The 19,931-nt window shown below is 41.2% G+C and overlaps 1 protein-coding gene across 1 annotated transcript in view; it reads left to right on the forward strand.

Moving 5' to 3' along the window:
- The first annotated feature begins 351 nt into the window (after positions 1-351).
- LOC106895777 (vacuolar protein 8-like) overlaps positions 352-19,931 on the forward strand; it is a 44,652-nt gene continuing 25,072 nt past the window's right edge. The window contains exons 1-6 of the mRNA XM_014955393.1: positions 352-1,161; positions 4,282-4,401; positions 5,337-5,456; positions 7,211-7,330; positions 17,118-17,240; positions 18,283-18,365. Coding sequence (XP_014810879.1) covers positions 936-1,161; positions 4,282-4,401; positions 5,337-5,456; positions 7,211-7,330; positions 17,118-17,240; positions 18,283-18,365 — 792 coding nt within the window. The 5' untranslated portion in view covers positions 352-935. The remainder of the gene's footprint in view (positions 1,162-4,281; positions 4,402-5,336; positions 5,457-7,210; positions 7,331-17,117; positions 17,241-18,282; positions 18,366-19,931) is intronic.

The raw sequence follows: 19,931 nt of genomic DNA on the forward strand, positions 1-19,931 counted from the left end.
TGGAAACCTCAAGAATATTACAAATGTCACTTCATGCTACATTAATTAGACCAAATTCATTTGTAAAACTGTTCAACCAAGGGTGAGCACATGCACCCGACTGGTGAATTAAGCAAAAGGATGGAGCAAAAGTAGAACTGCTCTTTTTGACTTCTGCTACCTTTTTCTGCATGAGAACTGCAGCTGATTTTTGCATCCTCCCGTTGCAAGCTTTTCCAGCCCGCTCTGCAGGATTTGCTTGACAAGAGGAAAACATAATTCTAAATCCCACTGCATTATTATTATTTTTTTTCTTCCAGTTTTCTATCCTTGCTGATTTGCAAAGTCTCAGTTGACTGAGTTATGAGCTGTTTGCCCAACAGGACCTTTGTTCTGGTCTGTGCTTCAGCAAAAACTGGAAAAACCTGTTCGATTGCTCCCTTTTTTTTTGTTTTGGTCTTCCTCTCCCATTGGCAGCAGCAGCCTGTACACATGCAGACAAGGTGGTGCCTGCCTTTCCTGTGGAAAGCTGCCTTACAAAAACTGAGGTGGCTTTTTCCATTCTCCCAGAGCTTTTCTAGCCTCATGAAGGCTTTGGTGGCCACTCCAGGAGTTAAACTCGTCTCGTTCTCCGCAAAATGAGTGTTGGACATAATTTTATTTTTTCTTCAAGCAAAGGGAGGATGTTTGAACGTGGCTCCGGTCCAGCCTTTTAAATAACATTTTGTAGACTCGGGGAGATCTGCAGAAACCAGCCTTGTTGTGCAATGTAGCTTTTTTGGAGAGAGAAGCTTGTCTGCTTTACAGCAGCTGTACGAGGTGTAGCGTTAACATCTGTAAGACAGGACAAACACTGAAGCAGCAAGTTAGTGTAAAAACGTGGACAAGTTGAGAAGAAACTTTTCTTTCCATCTCCCTTCCTTCTCCTCGTGCTTCGTGCTGCTGTTGGCAGGAGAATGGGTCAACTGTGTAGCCGATGCATGCAGCTGCTGCGGGACTTCGTGGCCTTTGTCCAGAGGATGTCCTCCAACTTGGTGCACCTTATCAAGGAATGCTTGATCCTGATAAGCAAATGCTCCTGCCTAAAACAAAACAGCTCCAAAGCCAGACAGCTGTACAAACCCATCCTGCAGCCTCATGAGAGGGTGACAGCGCAGGAGTTTCTGCAGCATATTGAAGCAGGTGAGAAGGCTTGGGGTTTTTTTTCTAAAGGGTTGTGGAAGATCAAGGAGATGATTGGTTTTGTGGGGTGAAAACAGATTGCTGGCTGAGCTGCTCTGGCATGGCATGGAGCAGCTGGGTGAGGTAGAAAAGGCCAGAGCTTCAGAGCTTTGTGTACAGGACACCATACATGGGACATTCTTTGTGTACGGGGACACCAAGGGCTGGAGTGTTGTAACAGTTGGATCTATGTAGAAATTATGTCACTTTCTTGCTCTGCCACCACTGTTAATACATGACCCATCTAAATAAGTTTCATAAAAGTGAGTCCTTCTAGTAACTGAGGTTAATTTTTTGAAGTCAGTCCTTGAGGTGACAAAGCTGGAAACAGGCTGTACCGACACTGGGTGCTACGTGAGTGCCTGGGACAAGCACTGTTGGGCTCCCAGGACTTCTTCAGATGCTAAGCAACTGGTCTGCTTAATTATTTTTGTGCAAATGTTCAGACACAAGGCTTGAACAAAATCCTGGGGTTCTGCTTGAATCTAAATAGATCCATAACTCTTCATGGATCTCCTCTGGGCACTGTTGGGCTCCCAGATTTCTTCAGGTGCTAAGCAACTGGTCTGCCTAATTTTTTTTGTGCAAACTTTTAGACACAAAGCTTGAACAGAATCCTGGGGTTCTGCTTGAATCTAAGTAGATCCATAACTCTTCATGGATCTCCTCTGCTTTACAGGCTACTTTGCTTATTTATCTATTTGTGATGTCCTCTCTATCCAGTCCTAGGATACAATAGTATCAATAGGAAAACTCTTTAGTTTATTTTACTCCTGCAATCACAAAATATCTTCTTGGATGAGTGTGTTTTGTCAGTTGTCCAACCCAAAAACGTTTGTCTCAACCTTGGGCTAAAGCTACTACCCAAAATTGCGTAGCCGTCTACTTTGATTTGTGCAAAGGGTGTGGAACACAAACGACTATTTCTTTACTTACCTTTTTAGGGACATAAAACCATCTTATCAGGGAGGCCAGGAGAGACTTTTTTCCTTGGCATGCCACAGTTAACACTGTTTGAAATGGTCTGTCATGGAACAACTTGTGGAATAATTGCTGTGACGCTGGTTGTTGGGAACATGCGTGAATTGAGCCTCAGCTGATATTAGTTGGTGTCATTACCCTACGCATGCGGGGGGTCCTGTGCTGCTGATTGGGTTCACTAATTGTTGCACGTTAAGCACTGGCTAAATTCTGAAGTCCATATCTAGAATAGGACCAGACCTTTCAGCTTGACTTATAGTGGGGATCTTCCAGGGTTGAACTTCTTCTTCCAGAGGCCATCACACTCCTGACTTCATAAGAGAGTGTCTTGGGAGTATCCCAGCTTGGTTGATGGATCAGGTGCAACGAAGGGATGGTCTGGAAAAAAATATTGAGGCCAGAACAGCCTTTTGCAGCACCTACTGGTCCTCAAATTTCTTGAGAAATCCTTTCCTCTCTGAGCTGGGTCTTCAAAAGGCTGGTCTGTCTTGGATCCTCACGAACTGGGCTGCAGCAGCAGTGAGCCCAGAGCTTCCGTGACAGCAGTGCAGAGATGGTGATGTGTGCTCTCAGGAGGTCCCTATGCCTGGGATAGGAGATACACAGCACTGACAAAGAAGAAAGAACCAAGGTTATGGTTTTGTGTGGCCAAATGCTGCTGCCAAGATGGATGGACACAGGGAAGCCTCATGAAGAGAACCAAGACACATCCCTCTTACTTTCGTTCTTACCTGTGTATTTTATTCCCAGCTGGAACAAGCCCCTGGACAAATTATAATAAGCAGGGAGCCAACATTTTGACAGCTCGGGTGCAACAAGGGACTTCATGGTTGATCATCATATTTGGCTGTTAGTTAGGGCAACAAATGCTTGATATTACAAGCAGGTGAAGATTTTGGGTGGATTCTGCTTTATCACTTTCCCAAACAAAACTGCACAGATGTGTGGGAGATTCAGATAGTCAGTGTGTAAGGAACAGAATTAAACCATGTAAAGAGATTTTTGCTTTTTTTATCTAAATCCTTGCACACACTGGCTAGTCCTTCCTCTGTGTGCATTGTTAATTATTAAATAGAATTGATATTTATATGAAGCAGTTCTGTGAAGCCCACTTACCTAATCCTGAAGGTAAGAGTGCTACTCTTGCCATGTCAGCACCTTTTATGGCTTGAGATGTTGGCTCAGCTTTGCACAGAGGCATGAAAGCTCACACCCCTCACATCCCTCTCATCTCTTTATCCCATGGGAGATAAAGTACCTAGATCTTGTTCACAGAGATATTTCAATCTTTAATGCACTGCTTCAATCTATTGTCTGAAAATATATCTTATAATCATGTGCTCCTCCAGTCAATTTAGACTACATTACCTTTTCAGTAGTTTATACTATTGAGTGGTGGCTCAACGGCCCATTTTTTTCCCCTCTGCTGCTCCATTCCACACGTTGTAAGTACATTATACAGTGACTTTCAGAAGCCGTGCGTGGCTGCTATTGCTTGATAGCTGTAGCTGAACATCTGGTTTATTCATAGGGGAACTATTACCATACTCAAGAACAGGTAGACTCATGCTAGAAATTTGAGCCTGAGGCAAGCCCGTTTGCAATCCATGTTGCTATTCCCTGAAATCCTTTATTGTAATACCCAGGACAGGAAACACAGAGACCTTAAAAATGTAGTAAATTAAAAATATATAGTCTCTTTCTCTAGCTCATAGCTAAGAACACCGTGTTCAGTAGATATATTTTAACAAAGATCTTCTGTGAATCAGGAAAAAATAAAGATTCTTTTGGAGAACAAGAACACCTGCATTTATATTGGATAGCATAAAAATGTCTACAGATTATAAATTATCTTGCTTCTAACCACTAGCTTTGTGAGCTTCACAAGAGGCATTGCCAAGGACAGGTTATTCCAGACTCATTTATTGCGCCTGCTCATGGAAACAGGAATAAGGATAGATGGGATCTATGGAGTTACTGCAGTACAAAAATCCTTATGTGTTTGATTGGCTGTAGATTTTAATTTTTTAATTTTTTTGTGTGTGTAAACTAACCCTTTTCAGGTATAATTGAGTCTGTGCTGTCATTGTTCATCTTCAGGTTTTGAAATGTCACCACTTGGGAAGGAGTCTTTGGAAGCCTTGAGGACCTTAGCCTTTTCAGAAAACCCAGGTTTACAGCAGTCTGCTGCCCTCTATTACTTGCACATGAGTCAGCACAGTAAGTTATCTCAGTGCATTAGAAAATTTTCACATAATTATAAATGAAAGCATTTTTTTTTGAACTGTGAGACTCCCTTTGATTCATTAATCAAAGTTCTTTTTTTTTTTTTCTTTCATGCTGTGTTGTTAGCTAAGGAAAATGGAAATGCTCTCATTGCCGTGTAGGAAGAGTTATTCTGGGTTTTGCTGTGAGGACATTTCTCTCATGAGACTGTCATTTATGTAGTTGTAATAGTTCTGGAAAACTCAGCAGAACTCAAAGTAGTTAGAGTCAATGCATGCTGAATTTCCTGAGAGCAATGCAATCAAAACTATGGTGGAAGAAAATGAACATAGTGATCATATAAGGTTTATATTCCATAATTTTTGTAAGAGGACAAAGCCCTAGAGGCCAGATTGTTGAAATTTATGAAGGAAATGTTCTTTGTCCCAACTATTCTGTGGGAGCACTTGGCTCCTCAGGTAATTTGTAAACAGTTAGTAGTCAGCCTAGATATGCCAAATAAGATTCCAGCAAGAGATTAGGTCGTACAAAAAGGTAGAAATACCAGCCACAAGCAGGCTGTGATTTCTTTCTTTCTTTGCTTTAAATTTACTTCAAGAATATTCTGGCACTTGGCTTGATAGCTTTATCCCATGTGGTTTTCTGCTGGATAAAAAGTGCAGATAGCCATAACATGAGGACGTGCTGTGAGGTGGAATGACTTGTTTAGTCATTAGTATTGCTTCCCTTCCCGTGATGTTTTTGAAGTACTTGATTATTCAAAACCTTTTCAGGAAACTTGCCCTGTTTTGCTGGTAGCAATGGAATTTAAATGAAGGGGAACACCACTCCACCTATGTATGGTAACACCTGAGGCTTAAGAACAACAAGAGAAAAATGTGACTGTGGTGAACGATGAGACTCCTGAATATTTCCTCTCATTCCTGCAGTGAGTGTCCCCCTGCCTGTGGAGCATCTGGAGCCCTTCTATGCCTTATTACGCTCTGCTGACCTGGAGGTGCAGCAGATGTCTTCCTTGTCCCTTGTCAACTTCTTGCTGGAAGGAAATAGTGAGTAATCAACAACACATCTCTATTCAAGTGAAAAAAATATCTCTTCAGCCAGACTCAGATAGAATCATAGAATCATTGAGGTTGGAACAGACCCTTGGGATCATCGAGTCCAACCATCTACCCTACTCTACAAAGTCCTCCCCTACACCATGTCCCTTAGCACTGCATCTAAATGGCCCTTAAACACATCCAGGGATGGTGACTCCACCCCCTCCCTGGGCAGCCTGTTCCAATGCCCTATCACTCTTTCGGTGAAAAATTCTTTCCTAATGTTCAATCTAAACCTACCCTGTTGGAGCTTGAAGCCATTCCCTCTCATTCTGTCACTAATTACCTGTGAGAAGAGACCAGCACCAACCTCTCTACAGTGTCCTTTCACGAAGTTGTAGAGAGTGATGAGGTCTCCCCTCAGCCTCCTCTTCCTCATACTAAACAGCCCCAACTCCCTCAGCCGCTCCTCATACGATTTGTTTTCCAGCCCCCTCACCAGCTTCGTTGCCCTCCTCTGCACTCGCTCCAGCACCTCCAGATCTCTCTTGTATTGAGGTGCCCAAAACTGGACACAGTACTCGAGGTGTGGCCTCACCAGTGCTGAGTACAGGGGCACAATCACCTCCCTACTTCTGCTGGTCACACTATTTTTGATACAAGCCAGGATGCCATTGGCTTTCTTGGCCACCTGGGCACACTGTCAGCTCAAATTCAGCCATTTGTCAACTAGAACCCCCAGGTCTCTTTCTTCCAGGCAGCTCCAGCCACACTTCCCCGAGCCTATAGCGCTGCATGGGGTTGTTGTGGCAATCTACACACCCAGGTCTACACAAATCCAAATTCCATCTTTTGTGTTCCTGACAGGACAGGTATGAGTCTGTTTCTGTCTGCAAGTCACACAGATTCTGTTGGCACCAGGATACGTCAGATCCCTCCAGCTAGATTATATCATGTGGCAGGAGATTACTACTTACCCTTTCAAGCAAGAGACACAGCTCTTAGAAATAAACTCTGCCTGTGAGAGAGTGCTCATTGTCTTGTTATTTATTAACTGGACCTTGGTCTTAAATTGCCTGCAGATTTAAAGAAAAAAACAACAAAACAAACATTTAATAGAATTCACTTTCTTCTGTGGCTAATAGGGCAAATGTAATTGAGATAGGAACTGGATGCTGCACATGAAAAACCTCCCAAAAATGTTTATGTTGATAGAGAGGGCATGAACACCCCACTCCTCATTAATGGAGTCCTCGTTACACCTACTACTCTGCTCCCTGGGCCACAACAGGTTTTCCATCATGCTATCCCATAACAACAGAATATGGGGTCAGTCTTCAATGAATCTTGCTTTTTAACTTTATAATATCATGTCACTATTTATAAGTAAAAATTAATATTTAAAGGGTAGACTTCAGCAGAAAAAGAAGGGGAGAGCTGATTACATCGTGAACCTATTGGAAAGCTGCAGTTGCACTTTCCAAAATGAACCTTATGTTTTAAAGTGGAATTGCTAGCAGAAATATTTGGGACATTCTGAACTAGAACCTCTGAACATCTCTTAACACTCTTTCATGCATCTGAAGAGGAATCAAGCAAACAAAGCTCAGGACTGTGAGTGCTTTTCATACTGTTTCTATCTTAGGTCTATTTTGCATAATCATCATACAGATGCCCAAAGCAGTCACAGGAAGATATATTTTTCACAAAGGCATTAACTGTTTATTTTCTGATTGTCCATTTCTTCTTCAATTTATGAATAGTTGACAAAGAATTAGTTGTCCAAATGGGTTTACTTGAACCAATTCTGGATCTCCTTGAGTCAGAGGATCCCACTGTCCAGTGTAATTCCTGTGCCTGCACCATGACTTTGGCTGTTTCAGGTGAGTGTGCTGTTTGTTCTTTCCCCTTATCCTCTGCAGTGAATTCATCCAACTCTTGTGTCATATTTCAAGGTGAAACAACTTATTTGTGATTGGTTTAAGAGTCGTAAGATGCTGGGGCAAATTTTGGTATTCCCATGTCATAAATTCAACTCCTCGAGATCCCAGTTAAGATCTTTTTCTCAGTGTTTCTGACCTTCATTCTCTTCTGATGATAAACTTTTTTCTGATTTCCAACCTAAATCTATTCATGACCAGATTCTCTTAATTAGTGTCTACATGGGCTTTTACTTCAGTAGTTCTCCCTCTCTGATGTCTATGCTGATGACCCTCCTTCCTTTTAGTAGACTGAAAAAGCCAAGCTCCTTTAAGACTCCTCTTATCTCCCCATTCATCCTCCAGTCCACCACTGCATGGACAGCACTGCACTCACACCTTTGTATTAACTTTCTGGTTCAAAATCAGTAACAGACCAGTCCCTGTGGAATTCCACTTCCAGGTGGTCATTCCCATGCAGCAAAACCTGCTGCCAGCTTGCTTATAGTCAGTTCCTTATCCCCCATGCACTGCTTGCATTTATCACCATCTTCTCTTGCTTAACTATGCATAGTTCATATCATGATACAGATATTTTCCTGGCATCCAGAGAGAGAAACTCAACCACAGTTATGAAAAGAAAGGTTATCAAGCTTATTCTACCTTTCACAAATTGCATGATTCTACCACACAAATGGTGTAAAGCCCTGTATAAAAGCCATGAATAATATGTATTTCCCTTCCTCAAGTGTTTATTCCACCAGCTTCCCTCTCCAGTGTGGGAAGTTGGAATCAGATCTCCCAGAGGGCTGGGAGAAGCATGGTGGAAGTGTTACTTCCTCACTGAAGTATTTATGTTGCAAAGCGGGGAGTGGATAAGTAGGATCCCACAACGTGAAAGTTCTGATTTGCATTTTATCCTATCTTTAATTTATTTTAAAATGTTTTTCCTTTTGAAACCTTTTTTAAGTGTTGCGTGCTGTTCTGATCAGGTTAAAAACTCTGTATATGACATTATTTTGTACGGGCTGCAAATTGCCTCATTTAAATATCTAAATTAGGCATGGTATCACTAAAATTCTAGGTGCTTGGCACTAGGAGGGCTTTCTTTACGTATGGTCAGTGGAGCTATGCACCTGAAGATCTACAGAGGGGTATCCCTTCAGCTGTTTTAAGCAGCCCACAGAAGAAGTGACTTCTTTGGGTGCCTAAGGATGTTCCTTAGTCTGAAAGGCATCCTGGCCCTCCGGGATGTCTCTGTAACCCAGAGGATGGGAAACCCTGAGCCACTCCAGATCCAGCCCACCTTCTTTCTCTGTTGAGGGTGGTCACCTAATGCAGCGTTAATAGTGTACCTGTGAGCACAAGGTGTTCAAATTAAACACTCAAGGACCTTTCAAACTAGATAGGAAGGCATCTGCTGAACATAGAGGTAGGTGGTCCTGCAGGTGCGTAGGCTGCATTGCTGTCTGGGATTTAGATCAGTTTTGAGGAGCTTTGTCCCAGTTTAACTAGCATTTAGACTGGCTGGATCCATTTATTTCTTTTTCAGACTATGTTTAGCTACCACAGCAATGAGACTAAAGCAAGAGGCAATTCTCTAGAGTTTATTTTAATTTTAACTTGCAGACTTTGGTATCTTAAAAGGCCTACTTGGGAAAAGTATTCTGTTTAACCACGTCCTTCAAGTAAGCCATTCATGCTTCAGAGTGCTTTAAAAAAGATAAACATGGAAGGACAATCAAATTAGGAAGATCCTTTAGATAGCTTTAAGGTGACTAAAATTCCAAATCCAAGAATGGAAATGTGTCTTAACTCTGCTGCAATAAATGTCTAAGGCCAGGTATAGAGTGAAGCTGTTTAGCAATGGGACTGCAAGGTGTGGGTTGGCTGGTACAGTCAGAGTTGTACCAACAGGAGAATTTTCAAACACAAAATGGCAGAGAGCAGAAAGAAAGAATTTATCAATGCAGGTTTCACAAGGTGAGTTATTCAAACCCAGCTTGAGTAGATGTCATTGGTTTCCCCACTTTAGAGTATCATCTGAATACGTGGTTCCCTTCTGAAAGCACTCTCAGGGGTTGCAGGGGCATCAGTGGAGGGATTGTGTGACTTAGATGGTCCAGCAGAGAATCATTATCTAACCTGCCACGTCTTGTATGGAGGTGATAGTACAGTTACACAGCTTGGGGAGATAGATATCTCCATCCATCCTGATTAAGCTGATGAAACAGATAGCGTTCAGCCACATTATCTGACCAAAACTAGAATAAGAATGGAGGGAAGGATAAGGGAAAATGACGTATGTAAAAATAAATCCAGCAAACCCACAATGATGGGACCTAACAAAGACTGCAGAGGAGAACTTGTCAGCTGTGAATGATCCAAGGGAAAATAAGAAAAAATATAAAGTATTTTGGTCACAGAGGTTTCCATCGTGTGGGTACCTGTTGCAGTCTCTCTGGTCTCCCACGATGAAAGCAGGTGCTCCAGTCCTTCCCCTGCAGGAGTGGGGTGCTGGTGCCTGGGTCTCCGTGTGCCACCTCCCTCCAAAGCCATCTGTAAAGAGCTCGTCCTGCTGCTGGAGGCTTCCAGTGTTGACCATCACCTCTGAGCCCTTAGGCAGGAAAATTGAGCTGTCATGGATGTGAAGCCTTTCCAAATCAAGCCAGTTTTGGTTCTCTAAGGAAGAAAAACCTTCAAAGCACCCAATGGCTCATATCCTGTGATATTTTGCCCAAGTTCTATCTGAATGTTTGTAATCCCTTTGCCCAAATGTGAGGTTCTCTTCCATATTCACAAGCGTTCACAGAGTGTATTGTGTGAAAGAACGAAGGAAGAAGCAATATCTGAATTCTCAATCTTTTTACCTCTCTCCTTTACTCAACTAATTGGAGTTTCCATCACACCAGACTGGTTTCCATCAGTTGGAGCTGCACAAAAGAATTTCTGCTTCCGCTGAGGGAAACAAAAGAACAATATGCCAGCAGATTAGATTGGGGAAAGGCTTGTCTACAGAACTGGCCAGAAAATTTCACCAGAATAATAATAGCTTAACACGTGGAAAAGCTATTTTTAAATACATGACTCTTCCCAGAACAATTGTTTTGCTCAAAAATTAGAGTATTTTTTTCCAGAATGAAGGGTATTTCCTCGAGTATGAAATATTCATAGGAAGGCAGAAAGGGACTTGTCCTGGAATATTAAACTGACACTGGCTGAATTTAAATAGGTATCCTGGGTTATCTAAGTATGTCAGTTCCCCAATAAAGAGAGGATCCAGGTATAGAAATAATGTCATTGTTCTCTTACCTCTGTGAATTAGTTGGCACCTGAAGAGTTGATCTTATCCAAATACCTTCACTTTCTTGCTTCCTTTTGCTTCATGTTTCTCTCAGGAAACTCCCAGAGACTGGCCAGTCTTTAAACTGTCTAAAAATGTCAATGAAGCAGCACTCAACCAAAACTCCTGTGGGCTTCAGTTGCAGTTTGGCTCATGTAAACAATGAAAGCTGTAGAGTGTGGATTTTGCTTTTTCCTTTCATAAAATAATTTGCAGAATACTATGATATGAAGAGAATTCTTCATGGGTCTCATTCCCATTTAAATCTCATCAGCTTTGTAGAATGCCACTGCCAAAACCTTACCTTTTTTTTTTCAAAATTATGCCACTTATAAGATACAAATACAAATAATGTGTAGATATAAATTTATAAGCCAGTAAAGGGGAGAGGACCATAGCTAGCTGAGTGTGGCAACAGGTTATTTGTTGGAAGTGTTTTGGTGGCCTCCTGGTAGCAGCGTAGGGAAGAGCATAATGGAAGAATTCTCTTCTATATCTTCTTACCTTCAGTAAGTCCAAAACAAAAGGAGTAGAACTAAAAGCAGATTTTAGTTTTCCCTAAATTGTATTATATTTTATAGCACGGTATAACTTTATCATATGTAGTATATATATATACACACTGTAGATAAATATGTTATATAGTATATAGATAATTTTATAGCATTATTTAAGTGTTTTAGTTATTTTCCTCCCAGTTTTTGATCTAGGAGCCTCAAGGGACCCTGCAGATCTTTTCTGAATTCTCCTTGTACTCTGGGATGTTGAATACAACTGTACAACTTAATGCACTGCCGTGCAAGGACAGAGGAGAAGCATCTTTTCAAATTTCAGTGGTTTAAGTCAAATTCTGTCTTTAGAAACCTCTTCATTGTTTGTAGCTGTCAAAAGAGTGACAGAGATACGTTCAAAGAGAGAAACTGGCCCTGACTATATCCTGCTAAATTAATACAGTCTTACCTGCAGTTAATTACATAGGTTTTGGATGGCACACTGTGAATAGTTTGATCAGACATACTGGGGGTACAAGGCAAGTGTGACACCTTGCTAACCTGTTTAAGGGGAATTATGATCTTTTCATTTTAATCATCCCAGTCACAAAGCAAAAGCATTCAACCAGCTGTGATCATGAGTTAGTTTCTTTCCCATTGAGCTCATGGAATTTTTAACAGGTTCCTTTGAGCACGCAGAGAAATTTTGTTATATACCAAAGGATCTGAGAAGCCAATGGCAAACATTCAGCAGAAAAAGAAGGGGAGAGCTGATTACATCGTGAACCTATTGGAAAGCTGCAGTTGCACTTTCCAAAATGAACCTTATGTTTTAAAGTGGAATTGCTAGCAGAAATATTTGGGACATTCTGAACTAGAACCTCTGAACATCCCTTACACTCTTTCATGCATCTGAAGAGGAATTAAGCAAACAAAGCTCGGGACTGTGAGTGCTTTTCACGCTGTTTCTATCTTAGGTCTATTTTGCATAATCATCATACAGATGCCCAAAGCAGTCACAGGAAGATACATTTTTCACAAAGCCATTAACTGTTTACTTTCTGATTGTCCATTTCTTCTTCAATTTATGAATAGTTGACAAAGAATTAGTTGTCCAAATGGGTTTACTTGAACCAATTCTGGATCTCCTTGAGTCAGAGGATCCCACTGTCCAGTGTAATTCCTGTGCCTGCACCATGACTTTGGCTGTTTCAGGTGAGTGTGCTGTTTGTTCTTTCCCTTTATCCTCTGCAGTGAATTCATCCAACTCTTGTGTCATATTTCAAGGTGAAACAACTTATTTGTGATTGGTTTAAGAGTCGTAAGATGCTGGGGCAAATTTTGGTATTCCCATGTCATAAATTCAACTCCTCGAGATCCCAGTTAAGATCTTTTTCTCAGTGTTTCTGACCTTCATTCTCTTCTGATGATAAACTTTTTTCTGATTTCCAACCTAAATCTATTCATGACCAGATTCTCTTAATTAGTGTCTACATGGGCTTTTACTTCAGTAGTTCTCCCTCTCTGATGTCTATGCTGATGACCCTCCTTCCTTTTAGTAGACTGAAAAAGCCAAGCTCCTTTAAGACTCCTCTTATCTCCCCATTCATCCTCCAGTCCACCACTGCATGGACAGCACTGCACTCACACCTTTGTATTAACTTTCTGGTTCAAAATCAGTAACAGACCAGTCCCTGTGGAATTCCACTTCCAGGTGGTCATTCCCATGCAGCAAAACCTGCTGCCAGCTTGCTTATAGTCAGTTCCTTATCCCCCATGCACTGCTTGCATTTATCACCATCTTCTCTTGCTTAACTATGCATAGTTCATATCATGATACAGATATTTTCCTGGCATCCAGAGAGAGAAACTCAACCACAGTTATGAAAAGAAAGGTTATCAAGCTTATTCTACCTTTCACAAATTGCATGATTCTACCACACAAATGGTGTAAAGCCCTGTATAAAAGCCATGAATAATATGTATTTCCCTTCCTCAAGTGTTTATTCCACCAGCTTCCCTCTCCAGTGTGGGAAGTTGGAATCAGATCTCCCAGAGGGCTGGGAGAAGCATGGTGGAAGTGTTACTTCCTCACTGAAGTATTTATGTTGCAAAGCGGGGAGTGGATAAGTAGGATCCCACAACGTGAAAGTTCTGATTTGCATTTTATCCTATCTTTAATTTATTTTAAAATGTTTTTCCTTTTGAAACCTTTTTTAAGTGTTGCGTGCTGTTCTGATCAGGTTAAAAACTCTGTATATGACATTATTTTGTACGGGCTGCAAATTGCCTCATTTAAATATCTAAATTAGGCATGGTATCACTAAAATTCTAGGTGCTTGGCACTAGGAGGGCTTTCTTTACGTATGGTCAGTGGAGCTATGCACCTGAAGATCTACAGAGGGGTATCCCTTCAGCTGTTTTAAGCAGCCCACAGAAGAAGTGACTTCTTTGGGTGCCTAAGGATGTTCCTTAGTCTGAAAGGCATCCTGGCCCTCCGGGATGTCTCTGTAACCCAGAGGATGGGAAACCCTGAGCCACTCCAGATCCAGCCCACCTTCTTTCTCTGTTGAGGGTGGTCACCTAATGCAGCGTTAATAGTGTACCTGTGAGCACAAGGTGTTCAAATTAAACACTCAAGGACCTTTCAAACTAGATAGGAAGGCATCTGCTGAACATAGAGGTAGGTGGTCCTGCAGGTGCGTAGGCTGCATTGCTGTCTGGGATTTAGATCAGTTTTGAGGAGCTTTGTCCCAGTTTAACTAGCATTTAGACTGGCTGGATCCATTTATTTCTTTTTCAGACTATGTTTAGCTACCACAGCAATGAGACTAAAGCAAGAGGCAATTCTCTAGAGTTTATTTTAATTTTAACTTGCAGACTTTGGTATCTTAAAAGGCCTACTTGGGAAAAGTATTCTGTTTAACCACGTCCTTCAAGTAAGCCATTCATGCTTCAGAGTGCTTTAAAAAAGATAAACATGGAAGGACAATCAAATTAGGAAGATCCTTTAGATAGCTTTAAGGTGACTAAAATTCCAAATCCAAGAATGGAAATGTGTCTTAACTCTGCTGCAATAAATGTCTAAGGCCAGGTATAGAGTGAAGCTGTTTAGCAATGGGACTGCAAGGTGTGGGTTGGCTGGTACAGTCAGAGTTGTACCAACAGGAGAATTTTCAAACACAAAATGGCAGAGAGCAGAAAGAAAGAATTTATCAATGCAGGTTTCACAAGGTGAGTTATTCAAACCCAGCTTGAGTAGATGTCATTGGTTTCCCCACTTTAGAGTATCATCTGAATACGTGGTTCCCTTCTGAAAGCACTCTCAGGGGTTGCAGGGGCATCAGTGGAGGGATTGTGTGACTTAGATGGTCCAGCAGAGAATCATTATCTAACCTGCCACGTCTTGTATGGAGGTGATAGTACAGTTACACAGCTTGGGGAGATAGATATCTCCATCCATCCTGATTAAGCTGATGAAACAGATAGCGTTCAGCCACATTATCTGACCAAAACTAGAATAAGAATGGAGGGAAGGATAAGGGAAAATGACGTATGTAAAAATAAATCCAGCAAACCCACAATGATGGGACCTAACAAAGACTGCAGAGGAGAACTTGTCAGCTGTGAATGATCCAAGGGAAAATAAGAAAAAATATAAAGTATTTTGGTCACAGAGGTTTCCATCGTGTGGGTACCTGTTGCAGTCTCTCTGGTCTCCCACGATGAAAGCAGGTGCTCCAGTCCTTCCCCTGCAGGAGTGGGGTGCTGGTGCCTGGGTCTCCGTGTGCCACCTCCCTCCAAAGCCATCTGTAAAGAGCTCGTCCTGCTGCTGGAGGCTTCCAGTGTTGACCATCACCTCTGAGCCCTTAGGCAGGAAAATTGAGCTGTCATGGATGTGAAGCCTTTCCAAATCAAGCCAGTTTTGGTTCTCTAAGGAAGAAAAACCTTCAAAGCACCCAATGGCTCATATCCTGTGATATTTTGCCCAAGTTCTATCTGAATGTTTGTAATCCCTTTGCCCAAATGTGAGGTTCTCTTCCATATTCACAAGCGTTCACAGAGTGTATTGTGTGAAAGAACGAAGGAAGAAGCAATATCTGAATTCTCAATCTTTTTACCTCTCTCCTTTACTCAACTAATTGGAGTTTCCATCACACCAGACTGGTTTCCATCAGTTGGAGCTGCACAAAAGAATTTCTGCTTCCGCTGAGGGAAACAAAAGAACAATATGCCAGCAGATTAGATTGGGGAAAGGCTTGTCTACAGAACTGGCCAGAAAATTTCACCAGAATAATAATAGCTTAACACGTGGAAAAGCTATTTTTAAATACATGACTCTTCCCAGAACAATTGTTTTGCTCAAAAATTAGAGTATTTTTTTCCAGAATGAAGGGTATTTCCTCGAGTATGAAATATTCATAGGAAGGCAGAAAGGGACTTGTCCTGGAATATTAAACTGACACTGGCTGAATTTAAATAGGTATCCTGGGTTATCTAAGTATGTCAGTTCCCCAATAAAGAGAGGATCCAGGTATAGAAATAATGTCATTGTTCTCTTACCTCTGTGAATTAGTTGGCACCTGAAGAGTTGATCTTATCCAAATACCTTCACTTTCTTGCTTCCTTTTGCTTCATGTTTCTCTCAGGAAACTCCCAGAGACTGGCCAGTCTTTAAACTGTCTAAAAATGTCAATGAAGCAGCACTCAACCAAAACTCCTGTGGGCTTCAGTTGCAGTTTGGCTCATGTAAACAATGAAAGCTGTAGAGTGTGGATTTTGCTTTTTCCTTTCATAAAATAATTTGCAGAATACTATGATATGAAGAGAATTCTTCATGGGTCTCATTCCCATTTAAATCTCATCAGCTTTGTAGAATGCCACTGCCAAAACCTTACCTTTTTTTTTTCAAAATTATGCCACTTATAAGATACAAATACAAATAATGTGTAGATATAAATTTATAAGCCAGTAAAGGGGAGAGGACCATAGCTAGCTGAGTGTGGCAACAGGTTATTTGTTGGAAGTGTTTTGGTGGCCTCCTGGTAGCAGCGTAGGGAAGAGCATAATGGAAGAATTCTCTTCTATATCTTCTTACCTTCAGTAAGTCCAAAACAAAAGGAGTAGAACTAAAAGCAGATTTTAGTTTTCCCTAAATTGTATTATATTTTATAGCACGGTATAACTTTATCATATGTAGTATATATATATACACACTGTAGATAAATATGTTATATAGTATATAGATAATTTTATAGCATTATTTAAGTGTTTTAGTTATTTTCCTCCCAGTTTTTGATCTAGGAGCCTCAAGGGACCCTGCAGATCTTTTCTGAATTCTCCTTGTACTCTGGGATGTTGAATACAACTGTACAACTTAATGCACTGCCGTGCAAGGACAGAGGAGAAGCATCTTTTCAAATTTCAGTGGTTTAAGTCAAATTCTGTCTTTAGAAACCTCTTCATTGTTTGTAGCTGTCAAAAGAGTGACAGAGATACGTTCAAAGAGAGAAACTGGCCCTGACTATATCCTGCTAAATTAATACAGTCTTACCTGCAGTTAATTACATAGGTTTTGGATGGCACACTGTGAATAGTTTGATCAGACATACTGGGGGTACAAGGCAAGTGTGACACCTTGCTAACCTGTTTAAGGGGAATTATGATCTTTTCATTTTAATCATCCCAGTCACAAAGCAAAAGCATTCAACCAGCTGTGATCATGAGTTAGTTTCTTTCCCATTGAGCTCATGGAATTTTTAACAGGTTCCTTTGAGCACGCAGAGAAATTTTGTTATATACCAAAGGATCTGAGAAGCCAATGGCAAACAAATCTGGTCCTGCTGGTTCTCCTGCTCCTGGCTCACAGTAAGATGGCAATATCTTCTTTCTTTCTTTCTCTGATTCTTTTCTCCAGAGTCCAACCGAGAGGCTATTGGTGCTGCTCAAGGAGTCACACCCCTGCTGGCCCTTGCCAAATCCTATGATCCCAGAGTCCAACAAAACGCAGTTGGTGCTATTCTCAACCTCACCCAGTCAGGTACTTTTGGACTAATAGCTTATCTAAGATTGCTGAAAGAAACATTCTCACTGATAGAAAAATAACTCAAAAGGGTTAAGGCAAGAATAAAAGTGCATCTGAACAACAAATTATTTCCTTTGCATATGGCAATCATGTTGATACCAGGAGCTGATGATTTAAGTTTAGCTTCTCTTTAGCTAATCCAGACCCCATTTTGCCTAGTACTGAAATAGGAAGGCTTGATTTTCAACCCCGAATCATCAAAGAAACAGAAAAAGAATAATAATTTGTTAAAGAAATAACTTAATCTAAAAAGTTAGGAGCACATTTAGCACTTTGAAGCAATCTCAGAAACTTATCCGACAAGGTCAAGCTCTGGGAATGTGTGATTTGTATCCCTAACTTGGTGTTGGAAGATGCAGAATGTAACTATTATGGCCTAGACATTAAAGGCTCCTGGGATATCTGCCAACAGCTTTAGCAAAAGTGGTATTTGGTCCTCTGCAGTAATATGTGCACTACCATACATTAACTCTGAAACAAACCAGCATTAGATCTCACTTAAATAGATGATATCATTATCCCACACAGCTCAATGACACAGTCCTGAGCAATGTCTCTTACCTCTATATGGTGGAAGGGAATGGTTGGCAAGGACTTCTGCAGTTGGCTGTTATGCTTCCATTATTATTCAGAATTTTTAAAATAATTTGGGAATTTTTTTTAACACAGAAATCATGGGGAATATTGTACCTGAAGGTTTTTCAGCTTCTCCAGCAATTCACATTCCCAGAACAGTCTTTAGCATGAAACCAGCAAAGGCTTAATCAATCAAACAGCCATTTTGCTAAAGTGTCTGCTTATTGCTATATTGCACAAACTCTCAATTATATCCTCTCCTGTCACACTGATTGGCACATATTTAGGACAACTTCACCACTCTCTAGAATCCAATGATTGTGCATATCCCTTTGGAATGGTGCCTCCAGATGAGATGAGATGTGTCTTTGAAGGGAAAAGACACACTAACAGCACTTTAATATTTTTTTTTTAAATGCAGAGAAAATCCAACAGGTCCTATGCAAGGAAGGAGCCCTGCCAGTTCTTGCTTTGCTGCTGGAATCTCCTGACTCAGAAGTGCAGGTACGGCTCAAAACAGGTCAGATCTTTAAACAGCAACAGCCTGACTGTAAGGAGAGTCCAAACCACAGCCTGTGGAGATGAAAAGGTGGAGATGAGGTTTCTCTAGAGGGGAAACACATGACAGCAGCTTGGTGAAACTCAGCTTAGTCAGATAATGTATATTCAAACCACTCAATTTGTTTAGCTCCACAGGAGAAAGTTTATAATGCAGGAGGGCATCTGCCAGCACACACTAACACAGCACACAGTTGTCATGTGGTTACCTTCCTGTGTCTTTCAGATCATCAGACAAGTTGCAGACTAAGCCTCTTCCTCTGTTTTTTTTTTTTTGCACTTTAACTTTGATCTTCTGCTCTAAGCAATTTTACTTAGTGTTCTGAGAAGACATAATTTGCAAAGATATTTTCTTCTTATTGTAAGTGTCTGGGAAATCTCCTTATTTAATGCCTCCCACAGACACCTCTGCGATTTTGCATACTTAATAGAGAGCTGGTCTTGGTTCAAAAGTACGCTAATTAAAAACTAGGAATCAGAGTTGTAAACCTGAAAATCCGCTAGTTCATTCATTTGGTCCTCTGAGTAGCACAGAATTGTTTCCTCCATCAATTTTGTTATCTGTATTCAGTCTCTTTTAAATGTCTGAACTGATGGAACCTCTGGAATTGCTTTCTGCAAACTTTCAGCACCATCAGCTTTCTCTGAGATTCATCTTAAAATTTCCTTCTCTGCAGTACAACCTGTTTCTTCTAATTATACCTCTCTAGTAATACATGCTCTTATATATATAATCCTCCCTAGCATTAATGTTTAAATCCTTTGAAAATGATCTCCTGGCGTGCTAGGCCAATGACTACATCCAGCTTGAGTAAATCAATGCAAACATATAATAGAGTAGATGCAGATGAGCAAAGTCAGGTGCCAGCAGCGCGGTGGTACCTTCCTGAATACCTGGGGTCCTGAGGGGTTTGTACAACATCCAGTGCCACAGCATGACTGCTGTTACAGTGACAGCAAATTGCATCACTTCTTATGTCAAGAAGTGGCTAGAACGTGAAGAGTTGTTGCTAAAGAGTAGCAATGACCAGGTTGAAAGTTTATGGGTAGGAATTAGGGATTGGGACAACAAAGGGAGCCTTGTGGTAGGAGTCTACTACAGGCCGCCTGACCAGGCAGAGCCTGTCAATGATGCCTTCTTACTCCAGCTTGAGGAGGCATCACGATCACAGGCTCTCATCCTGCTGGGGGATTTTAACCACCCCGACATCTGCTGGAAAACCAACACAGCTGGCTGCAGACAATCCAGGAAGCTCCTAGAGTGCCTAGATGACAACTTCCTGCGACAAGAAATTAACAGCCCTACTCGAAGAAATGCATTGTTGGACCTGTTGGTCACAAATGCAAGTGGGATGCATCAGGGATCTCAAAATTGAAGGTAGCCTGGGCTGCAGTGATCATGCCCTAGTGCAGTTCACTGTCCTAAGGAGTTTGAAGCTCACCAGAAGCACAGTTAGGACTCTAAACTTCAAGAAAGCAAACTTCCAGCTTTTCAAGGAGTTAGTAAATAGG

Source organism: Calidris pugnax, unplaced genomic scaffold (assembly GCF_001431845.1).
Source record: "Calidris pugnax isolate Ruff unplaced genomic scaffold, ASM143184v1 scaffold231, whole genome shotgun sequence".
Taxonomy (NCBI): Eukaryota; Metazoa; Chordata; class Aves; order Charadriiformes; family Scolopacidae; genus Calidris; species Calidris pugnax.